The sequence below is a fragment of the Argopecten irradians genome, chromosome 2 (assembly GCF_041381155.1).
Source record: "Argopecten irradians isolate NY chromosome 2, Ai_NY, whole genome shotgun sequence".
Taxonomy (NCBI): domain Eukaryota; kingdom Metazoa; phylum Mollusca; class Bivalvia; order Pectinida; family Pectinidae; genus Argopecten; species Argopecten irradians.
In genome coordinates this window covers 31,385,879-31,410,722 of record NC_091135.1, presented here as the reverse complement: position 1 = coordinate 31,410,722, position 24,844 = coordinate 31,385,879, and the positions used below count along the sequence as shown (strand labels likewise).

Genomic DNA, 24,844 nt, shown 5'->3' with positions numbered 1-24,844 from the left:
GGGGACCACCATTGGGATGTTCTCTGTCTGTGGGGACCACCATTTGGATGTTTTGTCTGTGGGGACAGCCATAGGGATGTTCTGTCTGTGGGGACCACTATTGGGATGTTGAGTCTGTTGGGACCACCATTGGGATGTTCTCTGTTTGTGGGGACCACCATTTGGATGTTTTGTCTGTGGGGACAGCCATATGGATGTTCTGTCTGTGGGGACCACTTTGGGATGTTCTCTGTCTGTGGGGACCACCATTTGGATGTTTTGTCTGTGGGGACCACCATTTGGATGTTTTGTCTGTGGGGACAGCCATAGGGATGTTCTGTCTGTGGGGACCACTGTTGGGATGTTCAGTCTGTGGGGACCACCATTGGGATGTTCTCTGTTTGTGGGGACCACCATTCGGATATTCTGTCTTGGGACCACCTGTCTGTGGGGACCACCATTTGGGGTGTTCAGTCTCTGGGGACCAACATTGGGATGTTCTGTCTCTTGGGACCACTATTGGGATGTTCTGTGTGTTGGGACCACCATTGGGATGTTTTGTCTGTGGGGACCACCAATGGTATGTTTTGTGTGTGGGGACCACCATTGGGATGTTTTGTCTGTGGGGACCACCATTGGGATGTTCTGTCTCTTGGGACCAACATTGGAATGTTCTCTTTGTGGGGGCCGCCATTGGGATGTTTTGTTTGTGGGGACCACCATTGGGATGTTTTGTCTGTGGGGACCAATATTGGGATGTTCTGTCTCAGGGGACCACCATTGGGATGTTCAGTCTCTGGGGACCACCATTGGGATGTTCAGTCTCTGGGGACCAATATTGGGATGTTCTGTCTCAGTGGACCGCCATTGGGATGTTCTGTGCGTGGGGACCACCATTGGGATGTGCAGTCTCTGGGGACCACCATTGGGATGTTTTGTCTGTGGGGACCACCATTGGGATGTTTTGTCTGTGGGGACCACCATTGGGATGTTCAGTCTCTGGGGACCACCATTGGGATGTTTTGTGTGTGGGGACCACCATTTGGATGTTCTGTCTCTGTGGACCACCATTGGGATGTTCGGTGTGTGGGGACCACCATTTGGATGTTCTGTCTCAGGGGACCGCCATTGGGATGTTCTGTGCGTGGGGACCACCATTGGGATGTGCAGTCTCTGGGGACCACCATTGGATATTCTGTCTCTTGAGACAACCATTGGGATGTTTTGTCTGTGGGGACCACCATTGGGATGTTTTGTCTATGGGGACCACCATTGGCATGTTCTGTCTGTTGGGTCCACTATTGGGGATGTTCTGTGTGTGGGGACCACCATTGGGATGTTTTGTCTTGGGACCACCATTGGGATGTTCAGTCTGTGGGGACCACCATTGGGATGTTCTCTGTTTGTGGGGACCACCATTCGGGTATTCTGTCTTGGGACCACCTGTCTGAGGGGACCACCATTTGGGGTGTTCAGTCTCTGGGGACCAACATTGGGATGTTTTGTCTGTGGGGACCAATATTGGGATGTTCTGTCTCAGGGGACCACCATTGGGATGTTCAGTCTCTGGGGACCACCATTGGGATGTTCAGTCTCTGGGGACCAATATTGGGATGTTCTGTCTCAGGGGACCGCCATTGGGATGTTCTGTGCGTGGGGACCACCATTGGGATGTGCAGTCTGTGGGGACCACAATTGGGATGTTCTGTCTCTGTGGACCACCATTGGGATGTTCGGTGTGTGGGGACCACCATTTGGATGTTCTGTCTCTGTGGACCACCATTGGGATGTTCGGTGTGTGGGGACCACCATTTGGATGTTCTGTCTCTGTTGACCACCATTGGGATGTTCAGTCTCTGGGGACCAATATTGGGATGTTCTGTCTCAGGGGACCGCCATTGGGATGTTCTGTGCGTGGGGACCACCATTGGGATGTGCAGTCTCTAGGGACCACCATTGGGATATTCTGTCTCTTGGGACAACCATCGGGATGTTTTGTCTGTGGGGACCACCATTGGGATGTTTTGTCTATGGGGACCACCATTTGGATGTTCAGTCTCTGGGGACCACCATTGGGATGTTTTGTGTCTGGGGACCACCATTGGGATGTTCTGTCTGTGGGGACCACCATTGGGATGTTCAGTCTGTGTGGACCACCATTGGGATGTTCTCTGTTTGTGGGGACCACCATTCGGATATTCTGTCTTGGGACCACCTGTCTGAGGGGACCACCATTTGGGGTGTTCAGTCTCTGGGGACCAACATTGGGATGTTCTGTGTGTTGGGACCACCATTGGGATGTTTTGTCTGTGGGGACCACCATTGGAATGTTCTGTCTCAGGGGGGACCACCATTGGGATGTTCAGTCTCTGGGGACCAATATTGGGATGTTCTGTCTCAGTGGACCGCCATTGGGATGTTCTGTCTCTGGGGACCACCATTGGGATGTTTTGTCTGTGGGGACCACCATTGGGATGTTTTGTCTGTGGGGACCACCATTGGGATGTTCTGTCTCTGGGGACCACCATTGGGATGTTCTGTCTGTGGGGACCACCATTGGGATGTTCTGTCTCTGGGGACCACCATTGGGATGTTCTGTGTGTGGGGACCACCATTTAGATGTTCAGTCTCTGGGGACCACCATTTGGATGTTCAGTCTCTGGGGACCACCATTGGGATGTTTTGTGTCTGGGGACCACCATTGGGATGTTCTGTCTGTGGGGACCACCATTTGGATGTTCAGTCTCTGGGGACCACCATTGGGATGTTTTGTGTGTTGGGACCACCATTTAGATGTTCAGTCTCTGGGGACCACCATTTGGATGTTCAATCTCTGGGGACCATCATTGGGATGTTCCGTCTCTGTGTACCACCATTTGGATGTTTTGTATCTGGGGACCACCATTTGTATGTTCTGTCTGTGGGGACCACCATTGGGATTTCTTGTCTCTGTGGACCACCATGGGGATGTTTTGTGTCTGGGGACCACCATTGGGATGTTCTGTCTGTGGGGACCACCATTTGGATGTTAAGTCTCTTGGGACAACCATCGGGATGTTTTGTCTGTGGGGACCACCATTGGGATGTTTTGTCTATGGGGACCACCATTTGGATGTTCAGTCTCTGGGGACCACCATTGGGATGTTTTGTGTCTGGGGACCACCATTGGGATGTTCTGTCTGTGGGGACCACCATTTGGATGTTCAGTCTCTGGGGACCACCATTTGGATGTTCAGTCTCTGTGGACCACCATTGGGATGTTCAGTCTCTTGGTGCAACCATTGTTATGTTCTGTTTGTGGGGACCACCATTTGGATGTTCAGTCTCTGTGGACCACCATTGGGATGTTCTGTCTCTTGGGACAACCATTGGGATGTTCAGTCTCTGTGGACCACCATTGGGATGTTCAGTCTCTGGGGACCACAATTGGGATGTTCTGTCTCTGGGGACCACCATTTAGATGTTCAGTCTCTGGGGACCACCATTAGGATGGTCAGTCTCTGGGGACCACCATTGGGATGTTCTGTATGTGGGGACCGCCATTTGGATGTTCTGTATGTGGGGACCGCCATTTGGATGTTCAGTCCCTGGTACCACCATTGGGATTTCCTGTCCAAAAGGATTTGATTTGAAAGCACCACGGTATTGTCACCACAGTGTCTTTTCCAATAAATACATCAAATGGTGCTTATTATTATGGATAATGATTTATTGGGTTTTGTTATATAAACTTGTACATTATTGGTTTTTTAAACTCAATAAATGTGAATATGTTACTAATTTTGATGATGAATGACGAAATTACTTTTACAAGAACACCAGCCAAAAATACGTAAAAGCATATGACGAAGCAGAAGGACCTTCGGTTTATAGGCATTTTCCCCTTGGCTGACTACTTTTAGTGTATTCTGTTCATTCATTATATATAATGGTTTGGTATAAAGTAACCGGTATCCCCGATAATAATGATTTTTCAGAGTATGGAAATAAAGCAATTTTTAACTGTTTTTATTTCTGAAAATCAGACATTTAAAACCGAAGTGCATTTTGTTTTATTAGTATATATATAAGTAATGTTTTATCTTTCCGAAATAGTACTCAAACCATCTGAAAACTACTTAACTTTTGTAACATATCAAAGTTAATCGGTTGTATTTAACTATGAGTATATCTGAAAACCCCTAAGCACATACAGTGGTACATCTACCGATCAGTTTAATATCACTGGCCTAATATGTTTCCGTATATATATATATATATCTATGTACGGTATACTCGATCGCCGACAGAGCATAAACGATGTTCACTCGTTTGAATGGTAATTGGTGTTTACACTCTTGTGAATGTCATCCTCAATACTCCACTCTTGTGAATGTCATCCTCAATACTCCACTCTTGTGGATGTCATCCTCAATACTCCAAGGGTTACTATAACTCACGTTATATCCACCCCTGGACTAACATATAGTGCTATCTTCGAAAAGATATAATATACATAGATATTGGATACTCCTTTGTTGACAGGCAGATGGACCTCCAGTTTATAACCATTTCCCCTTGGCTATAACTATTTTTAAGCGTATTTTTTTAAACGTGATATTTCTCCATCAATACAAGGTTTAAACATTATACTATGTTTTGAATTGACTAATTGTCCCGATTGATATGATTTAATATGATTTTTGAAAGCTTGAAAATTACCAATTTTACCTGGTTTTTCGAAACTCAGACATTCAAAACTACAAGGATTGTCCCTGTGTTCAAAACCGGAAATCTATTTTATTTTATAAAAGCTAAAAGATTTTCTTCTTCTTTCCAAACTTGTACTCAAACCTTCTGAAAATTTCTGAATTTTTGTAACATATGACATTTATTCTCATGTATTTTTAAAACTATTAAGTAAATCAGTAACAGAACATGTAATCTAGTCCTTTGGTGTTCATTAAAAGAGCATGAGGCTTTGACGTTGGACCTCACCCTCTCTTTAGTCTTCAAAGAAAATCTTTGAAGGCCTGTGATTGGATCAGTTTTTTCTCAGTTTTACTATGAGATTAGTTACAAGTAAAGTAAAACCCTAGCTGGAGTATCGAGGATGTGTAAATATATGTCTTATTTTAATTTTGGTTTATTGCACCTGAAAAAACACGGCCCATAAGTTAAAACTATTTTTGATATATTGCATATAATACGAATTGTATGCAAGTGACTTTCAGTATGAATGTCGATCCAGTACCAATATCATAATTTCTGGCAATATCTTTGAAGTTCATGGTTAGCAATTAGGCATAAAAATAATATACTACAAGTTAACCAGACTTCCTAGATAATGAGAAATAGGGCCAAGACATGTCTCAGTTTTCTATTTCTTTGTTTAAATTATGCTTTAATATCTAGGAAAATGTTCAATATCTGTTTATTAAGATAATTACATAATGCAATTTGAATGACACCATTTCGACTGAACATTGGTCTTTATATTGATACAAGTGTGGGCGTGTCGTCGTATCTCTGTGCATAGTTACTTCCCTTTACACGAGTCTTCGCACAAGGATAAGGATTGGTTAGTTATTTATAGTAGCTGTATTCTGATTGGATGACCGTGACGTCAAGGCAAAGTCGAGTTAGCCCGAAAACGTCAACAAATGCAGAACGTAAACAAACGAGATGGCTGACATTCCTGGCCCATCGACCCTTGTCCTGCAAGAAAATGTTGAAAATAAGGAAAATATGGACATAGAATTCGAGCCAGAGAAAAAGAAAGTAAAATTAGATATTCCATCGACAGAAAAAGATCAAAGATTAGAAGATCGGCTGAGCGGAATTCTGTGCTGCGCAGTTTGTCTGGACCTGCCACGAATATGTTTCCAGGTAGAACTCTTCCGACAGCAATCTGTCACTTCAAACTTTTTTTCTTGATTACTTTCCCCGCAAATCAAAAGTTAAACGAGATATGAACTATCGTTTGCATCTTTAATTTGTAAAACTAAATTTATTCATGCATTAGACTTTCAACTGATTATTCTGATTGCATTTGTGCAGAAACTGGGAGAGCATCTCCTGCCGTATTTGGTGATTTCATCATAAAATATAGGTGTAGATAATTATAATTTATGTGACTTTTTCAATCGACCATAAATCGTAATCTTAACATTTAATTACAGATAATTTTGCAGTTCAGTACTGGTAGGGTTATTATACAACAATGTATTGGGTGACCTTTGGTTTGCATTCATGACCTACATAAACTGACAGATCATAACATATGCTGACAGATCCGTATGTCTGCGTCACGTGAACACGATCAGCTGACCTTATTCAATAACAAACTGGTCACAGAGCCGTTAACATACTTGGCAGTTTGCCAGAGTGTTGCAGGCTAACATGATACACAACTAGTTATTAACGTATCACATGACTATAGTCGACAGATGTGTGGTCCCTGGTATGTTGAATAGACTATGTAATTGCATCCGAGCTATTTTCGGAATCATGATATCAGCTTCTAAAATTACAGTAATACATGTATGTTTATAAATGTGGTATATTGCTGGTAATATTAACCTTGTCAAAACAAAACAAATAAATTGATAAATACAAAATCAAGTGTAAATAAAAAAAATGTAATTCAAAATATGACTTGAGGAATTTAGCACATATTGTATGGTGTTTGTACTATGTTATTTATATAGTCTATGCAGTAGTGTGTTTTTGATTTACTGATGTCCTATATAAATCTATACCATATATATATAGTAAGGTTGGTCTTAATTAACCATCAGACTTTGCATTTGGCATCAAGAGAATGCATCCTAGATCCAGATGGGTTAGGGTTAGATACATTTTGACAAAGTTCATTTTTGTATCAAGATAAATTTTGACAAAGTTCATATTTGTATCAAGCACAGAAAAATAATTTAACTTAATTTTTTTGAATAGACGTGTCTGGTTACAAATTTAGTGGAATCAAGTGCATGTCAGTAATTTAACATGAGTCCATAAGGTATCCTTATAATAAATGCCTGTTACAACATAATCAGCTTAGATATAGGCCTATTGTGTCTCTTGTTCCACAATATGATAACCTCATTTCATTACTCATATGTTGTAGTGTACCAATGGTCACCTGATGTGTGCTGGTTGTTTTAACCATCTTCTTGCCGACGGACGTCTGAAGGATGAGACCTCCACCTGCCCAAACTGTCGTTGTGAGATCAGCAAGTCGTCATGCACCAGGAACCTGGCTGTGGAGAAAGCTGTTTCGGAGCTTCCTAGCACCTGCCAGTTCTGTTCCTGTCTACTCCCCCGTAATCAACTCCACCACCACGAGAGGGAGCTGTGTCAGGAGAGGTAGGTCTCGAGTGGTCTCGGGTAAGCCCTCCGTAATTAAGGCTTAGTTAGATCTCTACCGCACACACCCACACACACCGTTATTCTCTAACTCACCTATTGACCGACACAAAGGAGAAAGCATCTGTATGGAGGGGATGGGGCAGCCCCACTGTCCAGCTGCTTTCTTCTTTGTTGTTGATTAACATGTTTAATAATTAGAAACACACTTTTGTCTTTTGTTCCTGATCAGGACGGATGGAGTTGTGTCCTCACGGTCACTTTTGGTACCAGCGGGTCAGTGCCTTTTTCAGAAGTTGACCACAGTGACTTGAGTCAGAAGGCGGCAAGTATGTTCATATCTTTCAAGGTGCAGTAAAAGTTAGCATGCAATATTTTTGTGTCAGTTTTCTGTTCCGATCATGTTCGATCCTCCTTAAATTCCTTTATAGACAAGTTCAGTTAATAACAGGGTTCATGGATGATTATCAAATTCAACCATTTGGTTTGGCCATTTGTGTTTAAAGCTAAAAAAGGACTGGAAATTCTGATATTTGTATAAAATTGCATATTGATATATAAAATGGTGAGTTTAAGCTCACAAAACAAAATGTTGAATATTGTACATGTTGATTCAGACCAGTCAAAATTTTTGGCCTTATCAAATATTGACATTTTGACTGCACAGCATCCTTTGGTATAATTTGGAGATTAACTCTACTGGTCCAGGTGTTTTAATTCATATGTTTGTTCTACAAGTTTCATGAATTTGGAGATTTACAAAGAAAAAAAATAAAGATATATTGCATTGTGTGTGTTGTTGTGTTTTTTCCATTGTTGACTTTTAAAGGTTTTCAGTCAAAGTTAAGTGGATTAATACAATGATAAGATTATAGTGGTGTGCCCTTTAAATTAAGAAAATGAACAAATGGATACATTAAAACAATGTGAAACCTATTGCACTAACTTGTTACCTATAATTGATGATGTGTGGCTACAAGACTTAGGAACCGGAGTTGTGGTATATACATCATCTATAGGTTGTGTTACTGACCCAGATGTGGTACCCCCTACTAGTGGAGATAACTTTGTGTTGGTGTGTCCTAGTGGGGATCTGATCCTGGCACCACATGTGGTGCTATATAATCTGGATATATTTAGTGATAATCAGTGGTGCAACAGGCACCACCTACTGGAGTACTGGTGACTAGTGCCAGTATATCATACATTGTGGCTCCTCTGAACAGGATATACTGGGAATTATATGGTGAAATAACACCACTTGAGAATAACTGTTTTAAAACTAAACATGCTCCAAGAAGAGGATTATTAACCCAAACCTGTGTGTGACAACGTGCCAGGGTCATGCAGCCGTTTGGATTTTATCATTCTGTATTCATTTTTTTAGCTTCATCGATTAAATAAAGGTAAGTACACTAATCCAAACAAACCATTTTCTTGCAGGTCCAGCTGTTACCACAATCGTAACAAGATGGTACATTTTCCATTTGCATATTTTCTAGGCTGTCAACATGTAAATACTCACGCATCGGTTGTCCCTGGAAGGGCCCCTACCATGAGTTGAAGGAGCATGAGAAGGGCTGTCACCACCCCCACAAGTCGGGAGATGATATCATGGAGGCTGTGGCCTGCCTTGATCAACAGGTCAAGGACGAGACCCGGCTCTATAGCAGAATCTTCTCTCTCCTGTCTTGTGAAAAAATCACCTTTAATGGTATGTAATAAGCATAAACAAGGTATATTCTCTCTTTGCATATTACCGAGTTACCTCCCCTGTTGATAGATATCAATTGTGATGTCATTATTTTGTGGGCAAAATGTACATCATTTCATCTGAAAAGCATGACATTACGCTCGCAAACACATGACATCACAATCAATACCTACCCTCATGAGCAGATAAATCTGTAAATATGCAAATACAGAATAACATGGGTTTTGTGAGATCAGGGTGCTTTTATAATACATGCACCGACAACCATTTCATTCAACAAGTCCTGTATGTAGTATACATATAGCATCCCCATCTCCAGAAACTCATGTTATAAGCCCCTGTGGGTACGTCTTTCCAGTTGTGTGAATATTACAAGCCCCTGTGGGTACATGTCTTTCCTCTGGTGTGAATATTAAAAGCCCATGTCTTTCCTCTTTTGTGAATATTACAAGCCCCTGTTGACACATGTCTTTCCTCTTTTGTGAATGTTATAAGCCCCTAAGAGTACATGTCTCTCCACTTGTGTGAATGTTACAAGCCCATGTGGGAACATGTCTTTCCTCTTGTGTGAATTTTACAAGCCCATATGGGAACATGTCTCTCCTCTTGTGTGAATGTTACAAACCCATGTGGGAACATGTTTCTCCTCTTGTGTGAAGAACCCCCTCATTGAATTATAACTCCATAGTGAGGTCTGAAATTTATTAAGTTATTACAACATAATGGTCGTTATTGATAGCATGGATAACTCATAAGAAGAAAGAAGAATATAATTATTGGTAAAGGCAAAGTTTTTACCTGAATTAAGAAATTTGTTTAAAATTACCAATTTTATGTTTTAGATCTACAACTGAAGCCGTATAGAACTGATGACTTTATCACAAAGTTATTCTACGAGACCAGTCGCTTCTCTGCTTTTAATCACCAGTGGGTGATCAAAGCACGCATCAATAATGACCAGAAGAACCCCGCACTGACAACAGATCGTAGCATGTCATATCAGCTGGTCCTCAAGGGCAAGGCCAGCCAGCCGATCAACGTCAGTTTCATCGCTCTCAAGGGACCATATGGGGAGATGTTGATGAACCCAGTGGTTTATAGTCAAGAGTTTTCCAATGAAAACCCAGAAACAGAGTATAACAATTTGCCAATACACAACTCTATGGAGTGTAATAAACTGCTGGCGTCTAAAACCATTAACATGAGACTCATCATGGTGCTAATTAGCTCCTCATAATATCTGCTCACACATTTTGTCTTCATTATGTTGCTTCCATTGTATTCCTCTTATTTTCACTTATGTACAGTAAGTCCATATCTGCCCCCAGTGAACCGTTACCTTGAAAAAAAAAAAAAGAATTAATTACTGAGAAAAAAAATATTAAGAGAAAATTTTTAATGATTAAAATCAATGGAGCAGTTTTACATGTAAAAGGGTATATGGATAGGAAAGAGTTTTAGTTAGGATTTTAGGAGAACGAGATTTTTATATGTTATTTTTAAGGATTTTGATATATTACATAAAAAAGTTTTAAATGTTTTAAAATTTACTATTGATATGAATAAGTTATTTTTCCAGGAGCTTGGGGAAGTAATTTTAAAGTTTTGAAGGAAGTCAACAAAATGAGTTTTATAGGTTTTTTGGTTGGTCACTGAACAATATACATTTGTTTTTAACAATTTTAAATGTTTCGCATTAGAGTTCATTGAAGCAACCTTTAGTTCTTTTCTGGGGCCAGATTTGGTTTTACAGGTATGCATTATACACTTTATCCAAATATAACTTGTGTAGAAACTTTCAAAACAAAAGTGGCATTAGTATTTTGTCTGTTCAGCAGCTTGTTAGCAGTACCTGGTGGTATTTTGGGAGTGATTGAGATGATGTATAGACACAATGAGATGTGTTTTAATTTACTTTCCCTTCCATTTATAAAAATGATACCTTGTTTATCCAGCTTAACTAGCGTTAAATATAATAATACAATGTTTATCCACCTTACCTAGCGTTAAATATAATGATACTATGTTTATCCAGCTTAACTAGCGTTAACAAAATCTGAAGATAGTTTTATCTGTTGTCCTCATAAAGGCAGTTTCTCATTTTGAAAGGAAGGCTCAAGGACCATGAAACAATCTGTAACTAATAGTTATTGTATTGCCAATCAAAAATGATGTAACTTTTTATCACGTCTTTCAGACTTTGGGCAAGGCTGTTTTATGGTCTTGGGGCTTGAAAACAAGATTTCCTGAAACAATTTCTTGATTAACAAGGTTTCATTTACATAAATGTTTTGTTGGAGGACACTTTTGATTAATGAAAATATTGTTTTGCAAATAAGTGTATTATTGTTTTACCAGAGATATTGCCACGTTAACGTCTTTCATAGTCATAGTGTGTAACTAGTTCATCTTAATGTGTTGTGGAACATAGTGTGTGTTTATGTTTTGTTGATTTAATAGTTCAGCTAAAATATTCAGAGTTTCATCAGATGTTGGTAACATATTGATACAAATTGTAATTTAAGAATTATGTTTACCATAAACTTTGTGGATTTAACTTTTATTTAAAACAGAATCTTGGTATATTAGCTATATACAGTAAAGCACATTTATAAAGAACACACAACAAAGTCGTGGTTATAATGTAGTAATTTAAAGTTTGGTTTGTTTGGTTTGTTTATTTTTACGTCCTATTAACAGCCAGGGTCATGTAAGGACGTGCCAGGTTTGTTGGTGGAGGAAAGCCGGAGTACCCGGAGAAAAACCACCGACCAGCGGTCAGTACCTGGCAACTGCCCCACATGGGATTCGAACCCGCATCCCAGAGGTGGAGGGCTTGTGGTAATATGTCGAGACATCTTAACCACTCGGCCACCGCGGCCCCAAGTAATTTAAAGAACACACTTACATCAAAGTGGGGGTTATAATGTAGTAATTTAAAGAACACACTTACAACAAAGTGGGGGTTATAATGTAGTAATTTAAAGAACACACTTACAACAAAGTGGGGGTTATAATGTAGTAATTTAAAGAACACACTTACAACAAAGTCGTGGTTATAATGTAGTAATTTAAAGAACACACTTACAACAAAGTCGTGGTTATAATGTAGTAATTTAAAGAACACACTTACAACAAAGTCGTGGTTATAATGTAGTAATTTAAAGAACACACTTACAACAAAGTCGTGGTTATAATGTAGTAATTTAAAGTACACACCTACAACAAAGTGGGGGTTATAATGTAGTAATTTAAAGAACACACTTACAACAAAGTGGGGGTTATAATGTAGTAATTTAAAGAACACACAACAAAGTGGGGGTTATAATGTAGTAATTTAAAGTACACACCTACAACAAAGTCGTGGTTATAATGTAGTAATTTTTATTCCCCTAAAATTTAATTCATATAAGATATATGTAATGTGTTTAACAAACTATGCTTATAACAAAGTGATATTGTTGGTCTCTGAGGTTTGTATTGGTCTCTAGAGGTTTGTTATAAGTGTGTTTTACTCTATATGCAAATATTTATATTCTATAAAGTTAAATGTGAAAAAAAAGGATTGTGGTGGGATTATTTTTATTTTTATCACACAACAGTACTGTATGTCTTTCTATGTTGATAAAGAACGGGTTTGTTTTGTACACGTTACCTTACCCTCCATATTTGTCATTTTACATTATAGTGTAGCATTTAATTCATTTATGTTTCTTTTTCTATGATCTTGAATCTGCCTGATCCACCTGCCTATTTCTGTACAAGTGTGGACACAACTGCCAACTCTATTCTATAATTAATACAACATGTTATGAATTTTTAACCACAGGGGTTTGACACAATTTCCCACTTATGGTTGACATATATATATATATAACCGGGGTAGTATTATCAGTATATTTATATAGATCATTGGTTGGAAATTGGCATCAGATTCCTGTTTGAGATTCTATATTGTAAATAATAAAACTTATTCAAGTAGTTATTAAAATTGTGCTTGTATTAGTGTGAAATACTTGACATTAGATTCCACTTTCCAACCCTATGCTTGTATTATAGACCCCAGATTTTTGTGGTGGTAGTGAATTCCCAGTACAATAAGTGTGTGGTGACATGACTTACCAATATACCTAGTTAATCATTTTCAAGGTGCTTAGCATGCTTTAAGTCAAGGATCATTTAGGATAGTGGTAACTTGTTCAGTATTTGTACATAAGTTATCTGCTCTTGTGGGTAGGTGAATCCTTGTGAGAAAACAATATTTTTGCTCACAGACATAAAGTTACCCTACCTCAAGAACAGACAACTCTAATCACATGCAAAATACAAAACATATACTGATGTCTTTGATTCTAAGCATGCTGAGCACCTCTGATCTAAAATGGGAATCAAAGTTTTTACATCAATTGAAAAAAAGTTTAGGAAGGTTCTTTACAAAGCTGGTCCAACAAATTTCTGAAAGGGGACGCAAAAACTAGATATATACATGTATTGTACATATGTAGCATTTACCATTGATTGTAGTTTGTATTGTTAAAATACCTCTGTTGGTTGTCAGATTGTTACAAGTTTCTCTCAATACTCCAATATATTTGAAGCGTCCAATGGTATAGTAACTTTGTTTTACAGTTTTCCAATCCTACAAGCTGTATTTGTGTTGTTTAACATTCAAGACAATAACAGATATGACATATTTGTAGGTAGAATACTTCAGGTATTCATAGTTGTACTATTGTATTATGCAGAGCAAGGGATTAAAATAAGAAATTTCTATGAATGTGCAATAGAATTGGATGTCTTTTGTGGTTTTAGGATAACTGCTAAAAATTGCAATTTACTTATGAATATAAATTACATGAACTTCAAACATTTAAAAAAAAAATTGCCCATGTTTTTGAAATTCAATTTGAAAAAAAAATCTTACTTTACTTATGTAACAAAGATTCTCGATTTCCAAACAATTACCAGAAATTGATGCTAATGATGAGAAATGGAACTTGACATATTGTATAAGACCTGACAGTTGTAGTATAAAATAAAACATATTCGGCTAGATATTGACTTGTCTGTTGTATTTTCTAAGCCTCGCTCATATGGAATCAGAACAGAATGGCACAGAACAAGGGGTAACAGGATAAAACATGACTCACAAAGTGACAGGATATTGGTTGAAATTCATAATCATTAAATTTGGTTATCAACATCCATCTGAGGATCTTGTGGGGTATTCAACACTATATGCCCCCACAACATAATTAAGATTTTGATTTCATTCAACTAGTAAATACCAAAAATAGACTAACTTACTTGACTTGAGGTCAACTGGTTAGCTGTACAACTAGATAAGTGAATATTGATAGCTGAACAACTTGATTGGTGGTGACTTGATAGCTGGACAACTTGATTGGTGGTGACTTGATAGCTGAACAACTTGATTGGTGGTGACTTGATAGCTGGACAACTTGATTGGTGGTGACTATATAGCCGGACAACTTGATTGGTGATGACTAGATAGCTGGACAAATGGATTAGTGGTGACTTGATAGCTGGACAACTGGATTGGTGGTGACTTGATAGTTGGACAAATGGATTAGTGGTGACTTGATAGCTGGACAACTGGATTGGTGATGACTAGATAGCTGGACAAATGGATTAGTGGTGACTTGATAGCTGGACAACTGGATTGGTGATGACTAGATAGCTGGACAAATGGATTAGTGGTGACTTGATAGCTGGACAACTTGATTGGTGGTGACTTGATAGCTGGACAACTGGATTGGTGGTGACTATATAGCCGGACAACTTGACTGGTGATGACTAGATAGCTGGACAACTTGATTGGTGGTGACTTGATAGCTGGACAGCTGGATTGGTGATGACTAGATAGCTGGACAACTGCATTGGTGGTGACTCGATAGCTGGACAACTTGATTGGTGGTGACTTGATAGCTGGACAACTTGATTGGTACCGACTCGTTAGCTGGACAGCTTGATTGGTGGTGACTTGATAGTTGGACAACTTGATTGGTAGTGACTCGATAGCTGGACAACTAGATTGGTGGTGACTTGATAGCTGGACAACTGGATTGGTGGTGACTTGATAGCTGGACAATTTGACAAGTGGTGACTTGATAGCTATAACATGGGTAACTTGATGATGAAAAGAACACAAACTCGTAAATTAAAATGAGCTTGAACATGTACGGTCTCAAAAAATCCAGTATACAATGGGAAGCAACTCTAGTTTGAAAACTTGAAAAGGTCGGTCAGTAGCCTTTGATATCCCAATACACAACATGGAATATTGGTATACAATATACAATTATGGCTCTCTGTGGAGGGATACTCTAGAATTGTCTCCCTGGAAAGAGTTATTTTCTCGAGGGCTTATTTTATACTGAACAAAATTCAAAATAATTCATAAATTTGTTATTTGTCTGTTAAAGAACTCGAAAAAAAAGTTTTACCAACAACGTTGCTAAATTCATTGAACTGCGAAAAATAAGCAACAGCATTGTCTTTGTTGGTTGACATTGAAGACGACGTCCACTTACGGTCGTGCACAGAGCTTCCCAGGGGTTATTTCCCTTGCCTCCCAATTCTGGGGAGATATCAAACTTATTCAATGTCATGTGATCAAGTTTAATCCAATTAGAACATTCTAAATGAAAGCCAGGTATAATAATACCTGAAATACTCGAGATAGCCTGTAGAAGGATACTGATTACCACTACCATCAGTTAAGTTGATACATGTAGCTCTCATTACAACTTTATTCATTCATAGAGCGTTGAAAAGCACTTCTTGTTATCTCAAACACTCCTAGTTCACACAGACTTCAAAGAACCTATGATCTATTGTCCCGATCATGTATGGTACAAGGGCAATGATATTCTCACTCCATGATCATACTAACTTTGAATGGCCTTTACATGTAATCCTTTGTCCAGAACTTGTATAGGCAACATTTTGGGTCATTCTTACTAGTACATACTCCTTCATGAAATGTACGTTGTATTAGTTACCGTATTCGAACCGACGTGCACTCCTCTTCATTTTTGAGGCCTCAACTTCATTTACATTGAATTAAATACAAACTATGAAATCCATGAAGATTTCTCCATTTGACTTCCTTTAGCAAATTGTTTAATGGATTACTCTGTCCAATACATTTGGGAAATGTTAGTCAAAATTTAGTACTATTTCTACCCCTTGGTACTTAATCGATATAGGAGACATTTAGTACTGGGAATTATATTGTGATGAAATAGCCCTTGTGGAAGCCCTTTGCAATTAAAGAATTTCTCACTAATCATTAAAACAAATGGGTTTTTTTTTATGAAAAAATGTTTTATTTCCAGAAATATGGAATAATACAAAATACTTTATAAGACTTACAGCTTTAGGTTTTATAAGTCTTAATCTTGGCATCTTTTTCTCGTCACTCCTTTACCAACATAAACAGCTTTAGACTAGAAGTTATCAAAATCATCAAAGAAACCAACTCCAGCATTTGCAATTTCTAAACATGAAATGTACCTTTAAATGATACAAAACTCATCATCTTTTCATCTGATGGATTCAAACTACCAACATTTGAATTTAAACAAATTAGTGCTCATAAAATGGTAGTTCATCATATCGGAAAAGATGGTCAAATCAATGTAGACAGTAAATATTGCAGTTTTGTATGGATATTCCTTTTATAAACCTGTACTAAACATAACAACTGTCATAAAGTTAAATATATCACAAGTTAAGATTAAATTACAAAACACAAGTTATCCCTGTTACCATTTTTCACAGCTATTTTACACATGCATGTTCCCATAACCACGGACTCACTGTACAATCTCTCACTCAAATGATTCAGACACCACTGATCCCACATCATAAAGAATGTCACAGAATACTTATAAAACACAAATGTTCTATTTCACTTGTTAGACACTGTTGAAATGCTACATTGCATAGTTTGTGTCATCTTGGTGATGAAATTGTCTTATTTACTTTTGTACATTAATTTGCTTTGTAGCTGTGCAGGTTTTCATTCTATTGTATTTTAAAATGGCACACACTTTTAAATTATGAAGGTGAGAAAAAATGATAGCACTTTTAACTAGTTAAGATAGAACATACAGAAGTAGAAAAGTGAGGACCAATGGTTTTGAATTTAAAGCATCACAATGGATTGAGCAAAAACAAAAAGTAAAAGCATTCTGGAATGAGGACTTGGAATTTTTCATCACAATACTATTAATATCAATATCATTACACAAACTCCAAACCACTTCATCCATTTCAAAATACAAGTTATTATATCATCACCTTACTTCCTCACACCCTTACATCACCTGAAGAAAATGCTTATAAGAGATCTAGAGCTTAGCAGCAAATTAAAGGTAGACATGGTTTCTTGTGAATAATTTTATAACTGCTTTACAATCGATGAAGCTGTTGTATTCTCGCTGTACAGGTAGGAGTGATCTCAACTGGAGAGCGACTTCCATGAGACAGAGGAGTTCTATCATTACTCTTCGCCTGACCCGGCGGTCCTCTTGCTCCTCCTCTGTCTCGGCGATTGCTTTGGGGATCGCTTTGGGGAGGTGTCTGAAATACATCACAAAGGGATATTTTCATCAATGAAATCACAAAAGGGATTTATTTGTTAGATAATTGTACTAAGAAATCCACATTATATCATAGCATCCCTTATTTTGAGCACTATTATATTAGTATCAACTACTTTAAATTCGAAAATCAAAATAATTTGTTGGTTAATTTTTTACAAGTAGATAAATCTGCTATAAGGAACACTTGTCTATAAAGGACAGACTCATTGACTCCACTTGGTACAATTGACTATATAATTTGATCTCGGTATAAAAGTATCTGTACAGAAAGGACAGTTTATACTCTTGATAAATACACCATAAAATAGCTTTGGAATTGATTACTGGAACTTACTCATTTGAAGTGCTTCCTTTGGGATCCAGTCGAAGTCGATATCGGAGTTCTGTGTACCCATCTCTACTGGTTGCCGAGGCTTGATAAGGCGCTTTTTCTGCAAATCAAAACGAAATTATTACTATAAATCATTAACTGTAAATACAAATAGTTGTTGGTAGACAATAGTGAAGAAGACTTTTACTCATTCCTCATTCTTGTAACATAAATTTGTTATACACTGTGTTATGACACTATAAATTTGTTATACACTGTATTATGACACTATAAATTTGTTATACACTGTATTATGACACTATAAATTTGTTATACACTGTATTATGACACTATAAATTTGTTATACACTGTATTATGACACTATAAATTTGTTATACACTGTATTATGACACTATAAATTTGTTATACACTGTATTATGACACTATAAATTTGTTATACACTGTATTATGACACTAAGTAGGAACATCCAAAGGTTTTCCCAACGGCAGAAAAAAATCAATTTCCTTGAAACTTTTTTTTTATAAAAAGATAATACAGTCAAACCTCGATGTATCAAAGTTCAAGGGACCAACAGAAAAACTTCGAAAAAGCTTAGATTTAGAATGATCAATTTGCTCCACTATTTATGCCGAAGTTTGGTATGTAACACTGTGAGAATGAGTAAAGACATCTCTAATTATGTGGCTTGCTATTTTACCATTCTGTAATTTCTGCAAACTGCTAACAATGGCAGCGGCAAACTTCAAAAATGATGAACAGTATATTTACTATACTAATGATTTAATAAAGTATCTTGTAAAAAACAAAATGCTGGGTGTTGGCCTAATCAGTAATATCAATTATCCTGATGATATCGAGCAAGCTGTCATAATCCCTATTGTCCGGCGAAGGGCCTTCACGAGATTGGTGTGACAGCATACTGCCGAGCATCGACAAACACCTGATTTGTACAGGTTTATTCAAATCATTGAGTGTCAATTACCTATGATTCTATTACAAATGGCAGGGTAGGAAAATATCCCAGGGCTGATTGGCTGAGACCAGTAAAATATGCTTCCGGGCAAGTGAAAATTGGTGTAAACTTACCTGGTTTTAATGTTAATTACCCTATTTTGGGTAGACTTTGACCGAAATCTTAAATTCGGGCAAGTGGTTTTCAAAATAAGTTTCTTGCCCTGAATGGCCCATGAAAAACAGTTTGATACATCAAGAACTTTGATTTATAATTTTCGATTCATACATGGGTTTGTAAGTAATGTTATATAGTGAAGAAATTGGTAAGTGAGCAAACAGTTTGATACAGCAAGAAATTTGATTCATGTGAGTTTGAAACATCGAGGTTTGACTGTATGTGTAATTGTATTGACTTATTACTCAAGGTTCACAAATGTTCAGACTGGCAGGGAAATAATATATGAAAAATTTGTAACACCTTTAAAATTATTAGGATTTATTCCAAAAAAGATGATGATTGTAGAACTTACTGTGACAGACCCTAAAACCTGCTGGGCTACAACGATGAGGAGGATAGCTATAGCCACAAGGAACAGGTACATGAAGAATCTGCTCAAAGAAAACAAAACAATCAGACAGGCAATTGGGATGTCATTACTTATAACACTTCTATAATAGCAACAATGACAATTTTACAAATTTCCACAAGAGAAATTTTAAGACCATGACAACAAATCTACATCCAATATAAGAGCAGTGAAAATGATCAATACTTGAAATTACTTTTAACCATGACTATTGGGTAAATGATGAAAGGATGAACCATCAAAATTCTAGATTCTAAAATTGAATCATAGGACTAGATTAATTGCTTACGTTTCTCCGTCAAGACCCTCATCAGGTTCTATAATGTTTACTGTGTCGTTGTATACAGCATGTTGGAATTGGGTTCCGGCCTGTTGAGCAAGAAACAATGGGGAATATATATATATATCATATTACATGAATCCTTAATATTTATTTGTCAATATTACATGAATCTTTATATTTATTTGAAAGATAACTAAAGTTTTGGTAATACACATTATACAGTGATGTTTTTAGTCAAAAACAGATACAAAGTAATGAAATTCAACCATAATAAATTTACTAGTAATACTTTTCCAAAAATAATACATTGTGATATTGATAGTACATTTCAGTTAATAAAATATGGCACATTTTACATACCAGGTACATATAAAATTGGATAAAAAATACTTAGTAATGTTTGAAAGATCCTAAACTTCAATTTCACAAATTGAAAACAAAGTTCAAACTTTTCTTTCAAATTAATATAGCAAATATCAAGGAAAGCTAAAAGTTATAATGAACTTCTGCTTGCTGGAATTTGCATATCAAGTATTCTCTGATTCTATAACAAACTTACTTCGTCTTTGTAGTTCAAAAGAATAGTCAGTCCAAAAGGTCGAGATGCGAATGTGTCACTTGGTGTGAATCCATATTCAAATGTGGCTTGTTTGCTCCCTTCCACCTCGGCATTGTAGGTAGCAGTGGTAAACTAAGGTCAAACAAAAGCACAGTTTTATTAGCATGTTGAGACTAGCTGTTCAGTACATGTTTCCTAATCAAAGGAAAGATATGGTTACAAGTTCATATCATGAATCACCCCAATAGAATACACTATCAGTTAAGAAAGCAGATCTGCATGACAGGGTTTCAGCTTTGGAACAAATAACCTTTCAGCAGAGGAAATAGCTTTAGTGAGTGGTTATAGTTTAAACAGCAAATATCAAATTAATTCTCTTGTAATGTTAAACCAATAACAATATAGAATTTACCATTACATAATACAATATGTTTACCTCTTGGAAACCATCATAGCTCCTAACAAAGCTCACACAAATCCCTAGAATTATACCGGCAGTTCAACGAATCGCAGTCATTACTTACATTTTGGATATAGAAGCTGTAATCTTGTGGGTAACGGAAGGATGCTTCCAGGGTTTCTACTGTGAATGTCTTTTCTCCGTTATTGGTAAATCCGACCAGGAATCTCACTAACTGACCAGCAGGAAGATCTTAAAAAAAAATAAATAAAAAAATTAATCTATATTAACAAATGAACTTCTGAATATCTTGGAAATGTGGAATGTACTTACACCAGATAAATGATGGATATTTAGAAACGGGCATAAATTAAGAAAATTTCAATACAATCTGACAGGTTTATAATTTTCAAATAATATACAGTAGGACTATCTTTTGTTCATTTCATAGTCAACAATGTCTGTATTATCCATGTGTCTCACATTTTCTGAGGCTACCAATTGTAAAACTTTTCAGTGCCATGTGTTCAGTAAATATCTGTCAGGCTGTCCTGGCATTAAGGACTGGATCAATGAATTGATATACTAGTACAAATCAGATTTCAATTCTAAATGCACATCAGGTAAGAGCAATTGTAAAAAAAAGGAAGAATCTGTGTCCGCTAATTGCACCAGAATAATATTGACAGCTTAACTCAAATGATAACGTAAATGGGAAAAACCAGATCAAAGGTTTGGTTATATTTTTACCAGTTTCAGGATTTTCATCAAAAATGTCTAACTGTCACCAACTGACACAACATTAAAAAAATAATAATGGTAAATTGAATTTTGAAAAAGTGCCCAACTGTACCTCCCATACATATTGTGTATAGTTTCAGTGTATTGTCATATAGTGTGTCATATCATTTTAGCTCTTTCTATACCCAGCCCTACCAGGCATGGTACCTATTGGTAAGGTCATAATATGTCAGCCTACTTATTTCAATAGTTTCAACACATTCCTCCTGAAGACCTTTATTTGCATGTGATGGTACTTTTTTACCTAGAAAAAAATCTTAACAAAGCTAATCTAGTTATAAATCAGGCAGTATTGTAGGAAAAAATCTTGTTTCAAAACATCTAAGCCCTAAGAAGAACTGTGTGTATTGAAATAACATGCACAAGATATGTCTTCAATTAAGATTTATGTTCTACATTTTCAGAAAGGCCAGTTAAATTACCTGTAGAATCAACTGGTTTTGTGAACAAAATAACAGCATCAGCATCTTCAGATGGTTTTAGTTGTTCTGCTTCCTCTTCCTCTTCTTCATCAGTCTTTTCTGTCTCTGTTACTGCTGCCCCATCATCTTCTCCAGCATCCTCAGTTTCTACATTAGCATCATCATCTTCTTCCCCTTCCATGGCATCTCCTTGGTCTTCTTCAGCATAGGCAACTAAACTGCCTGTATTACCTGAAAACAGTGACAATTGCGTAAAGAGTATTGAAATGTAGGTTTCTTTATACCAGGTCGAGGAAAACCACTAAAACTATTTTGAGTATTATTCCCAAATTGGAGCATGGATTTGTTACTAAAAATAGCCTAAATCACTGAAATCTCAACTTTTGCTAAACTTTAAAAAAAAATCGCATTAATGTATGCCAAGATAAGGTGCAATTTACTTATTTTTGTGCAGTAGTAGCATTTGTTAATTTGGATCTTGATGCAACTTTTCTCAAAGTATTGCATCTTTTTTCAATACTTTCTGACATGCAAAGGAATCTAATTTTTGCATTTGTGTATAGTTTCATAGTAAAATAAATGTGATTTGTGAAAATATATGGAAAAAGTTCATTCTAAAGCATTTTTATCTATTTCAGTAACAAATCTATACTTCAATTGGGGTACAATACTCCAGTTTGCATATGATACACAACTTAATGGTTTTCCTCAACATGTCTGTAGGAAATGATAACAGAATCAAATCAATGAATTGAAAGGTATGACCACTGCAGTTAGATTGGCAATGTTTAAAACGGCATGTTCTTTATTATACACAGCCATGGTGAAAGCTTTGTCTAATAGCAAATTATGCTGCATGAATCCAAATCCACATTAAAGGAGACTAGTAAAGTAATTCAAATCAAAGCATCAAATTAATGAGATATTATCAATCAAATCTATGTTCCAACTGTATTTTTGCTATGATTTTGATGCACATTGTATATGTTTGTGCAGTGACAATTGTGTAATTAAATAATTTTAAGGAGTTGCTTTTACAAGTCGTGGAGATATGAGAATTTTATTAGCAGTAAATTAGTAATGCTGATCAACATTCTTTCTACAAGTACAATATATGAGTACAATAAGGATAAAAATATCTCAGATTTTATGAACATGAAATGCATATTTTAACAAGAGCTGCAGCAAAGGAAACAGGAGCACTAAAAACATATGGAAGATGTCAAAACGTATTTTGATCGGAACGCCTTCTCCAACAATATGGATTATCACTAGGGGAAAGTAGTCAAATTTCGGACGGATTCAAATTTCGGACAGTAATTAAAAAATACTTAAAAACTCATAAAATAGTCCAGATATTTAATAAAAAGTCATTGTAACTGACCTATGCTTTACTTTCAAATTGGAAATTAACAAGATTGAAGAACAGATATGTGAGCATTATATTTTGTATGGTAAGTTTGAATGTGAATATGTGACTGCGACCTTTTCTGCGATTTAATATACAAAAATGAACTTGTCAAATGACGCAATATTGAACTCCATGTCAAACATGTCTTATTCAGTGTGTTCATTAAACTTTTTATTTTTTTTTTTTGTTAAACATATCCTTTTTTTTGTATTTTGAGTAAAAAATAAACAATACAGTGGGAATTAACCATCACTATACCTATATAAAGTTTGGTGTCCGAAATTTGAACACCCATTACTAATATGAAAATTTCCTTATTTGGAACAGTCCAAATAATCAATAAATACTTAAATATTGTTCGATTTTCATAACATTTGTAAAGTTCTGAATGGATTTTAGTAATTCAGAGCTTTCCTTAGTCATAAAATCAATAAAAATGTAAAAGTAGTAACTAGGGTAACCAGTTATATCCTAGAAATAAAAGTGCAAGTAGACAAGGGAACATGTTTATCAGCTAAAGCCTTTAAGGGTACTTACACATTGAGCCCAAAATCTGGGTATATATGATGAAAGTTACAAAAGATATATATTATATTAACTAAACAAACTCAACAAACTTTTTATTTCAATGCATATACATTTGCTCACATGAAATTCATGATTATGTAACAATATACATGTTTTATATGAAAATCATACTTATTTTAATTGGTTTTTAATTGCTGTCCGAAATTTGAACACCCTATGTCCGAATTATGAACACCCCTGTCTGAAATTCGAACAGTTATACATTGCTGATTACTTTGGCCTGATATAACACAAATTTAGTATCTGTGTCGAGTTTCAAGTGATAAATGCAAGAAAAGAAAATTCTCTTTCTGCTCATACCTCAGTTATGGGGGTATGTGGATAGGTTTCAAGCATACAAAGGTTTTACAATTAAGGTGTCCGAAATTTGACTACTTTCCCCTATCAGCTTGACTTGTCAACTTCCTTAGAATATAATGTTTGCAACGGATTACATATATCTAAGGGATTCAATCACAATAATTTTATGATATTTGGGCCAACAAGTGATAATGATTTGCTTATTTAAGTTCGCATCAAGATGAAAACGGACCAATAAATGTAAAATCATCCAGAATCGTAACATCAACAGGTGCCACGTAGGTAAAATTTAATCAGCCGGCTAGTGTCAACCATCATCAAACACTTACCATTTCCACATAGCAGCAAAGTTGATGGTAATACGAGTAATAAGAATAAGAAAAAGTTCCCTAGAAACGATTTCATCTTCAGTAACTTCGATATGTTCTTATTTTGTACAGATGTCAGAGGATTCCAAATGTTAGTAGCGTAAACAGTCTTGATGAAGTTCCGGAAGTAGATCGTTCAGCCGGTTTCTCAAGGAACAGGCAAGGG

At 36.7% G+C, this 24,844-nt stretch overlaps 2 protein-coding genes, 1 long non-coding RNA gene and 2 pseudogenes across 3 annotated transcripts; 3 read left to right on the top strand and 2 right to left on the bottom strand.

Moving 5' to 3' along the window:
* Positions 1 to 1,441, top strand: LOC138316596 (uncharacterized; annotated as a pseudogene).
* Positions 1,442 to 1,448: 7 nt separating this feature from the next.
* On the top strand, positions 1,449 to 4,202 carry LOC138316595 (uncharacterized; annotated as a pseudogene).
* A 1,378-nt stretch (positions 4,203 to 5,580) lies between these two features.
* LOC138315136 (zinc finger TRAF-type-containing protein 1-B-like) lies at positions 5,581 to 14,095 on the top strand. Its single transcript, XM_069255919.1, has 4 exons — positions 5,581 to 5,847; positions 7,088 to 7,326; positions 8,829 to 9,040; positions 9,883 to 14,095. The coding sequence occupies exons 1-4, from the start codon at positions 5,644 to 5,646 to the stop codon at positions 10,275 to 10,277; spliced, it is 1,050 nt and encodes a 349-aa protein (XP_069112020.1). The 5' UTR covers positions 5,581 to 5,643; the 3' UTR covers positions 10,278 to 14,095.
* On the bottom strand, positions 12,198 to 14,573 carry LOC138315138 (uncharacterized). Its single transcript, XR_011207464.1, has 2 exons — positions 12,309 to 14,573; positions 12,198 to 12,259 (listed from the first exon to the last, which is right to left on the bottom strand). It is a non-coding gene; the product is annotated as an uncharacterized lncRNA (long non-coding RNA).
* Positions 14,574 to 16,369: 1,796 nt separating this feature from the next.
* On the bottom strand, positions 16,370 to 24,830 carry LOC138315137 (translocon-associated protein subunit alpha-like). Its single transcript, XM_069255920.1, has 8 exons — positions 24,640 to 24,830; positions 22,012 to 22,242; positions 20,913 to 21,040; positions 20,389 to 20,520; positions 19,836 to 19,915; positions 19,490 to 19,568; positions 18,008 to 18,104; positions 16,370 to 17,650 (listed from the first exon to the last, which is right to left on the bottom strand). The coding sequence occupies exons 1-8, from the start codon at positions 24,713 to 24,715 to the stop codon at positions 17,571 to 17,573; spliced, it is 903 nt and encodes a 300-aa protein (XP_069112021.1). The 5' UTR covers positions 24,716 to 24,830; the 3' UTR covers positions 16,370 to 17,570.
* Between the last annotated feature and the right edge of the window lie 14 nt (positions 24,831 to 24,844).

Excerpts from the sequence above, each read along its gene's own strand:
- LOC138315136 (XM_069255919.1), top strand. The coding sequence starts at position 5,644 with ATGGCTGACATTCCTGGCCCATCGACCCTTGTCCTGCAAGAAAATGTT. Across the intron at positions 7,327-8,828 it reads AGGGAGCTGTGTCAGGAGAG|GCTGTCAACATGTAAATACT; the intron begins GTAGGTCTCGAG and ends CATATTTTCTAG. Across the intron at positions 9,041-9,882 it reads TGAAAAAATCACCTTTAATG|ATCTACAACTGAAGCCGTAT; the intron begins GTATGTAATAAG and ends TTTATGTTTTAG.
- LOC138315137 (XM_069255920.1), bottom strand. The coding sequence starts at position 24,715 with ATGAAATCGTTTCTAGGGAACTTTTTCTTATTCTTATTACTCGTATTA. Across the intron at positions 21,041-22,011 it reads AAAACCAGTTGATTCTACAG|ATCTTCCTGCTGGTCAGTTA; the intron begins GTAATTTAACTG and ends TTTTTTTTTAAG. Across the intron at positions 17,651-18,007 it reads AAAGGAAGCACTTCAAATGA|ACACCTCCCCAAAGCGATCC; the intron begins GTAAGTTCCAGT and ends GATGTATTTCAG.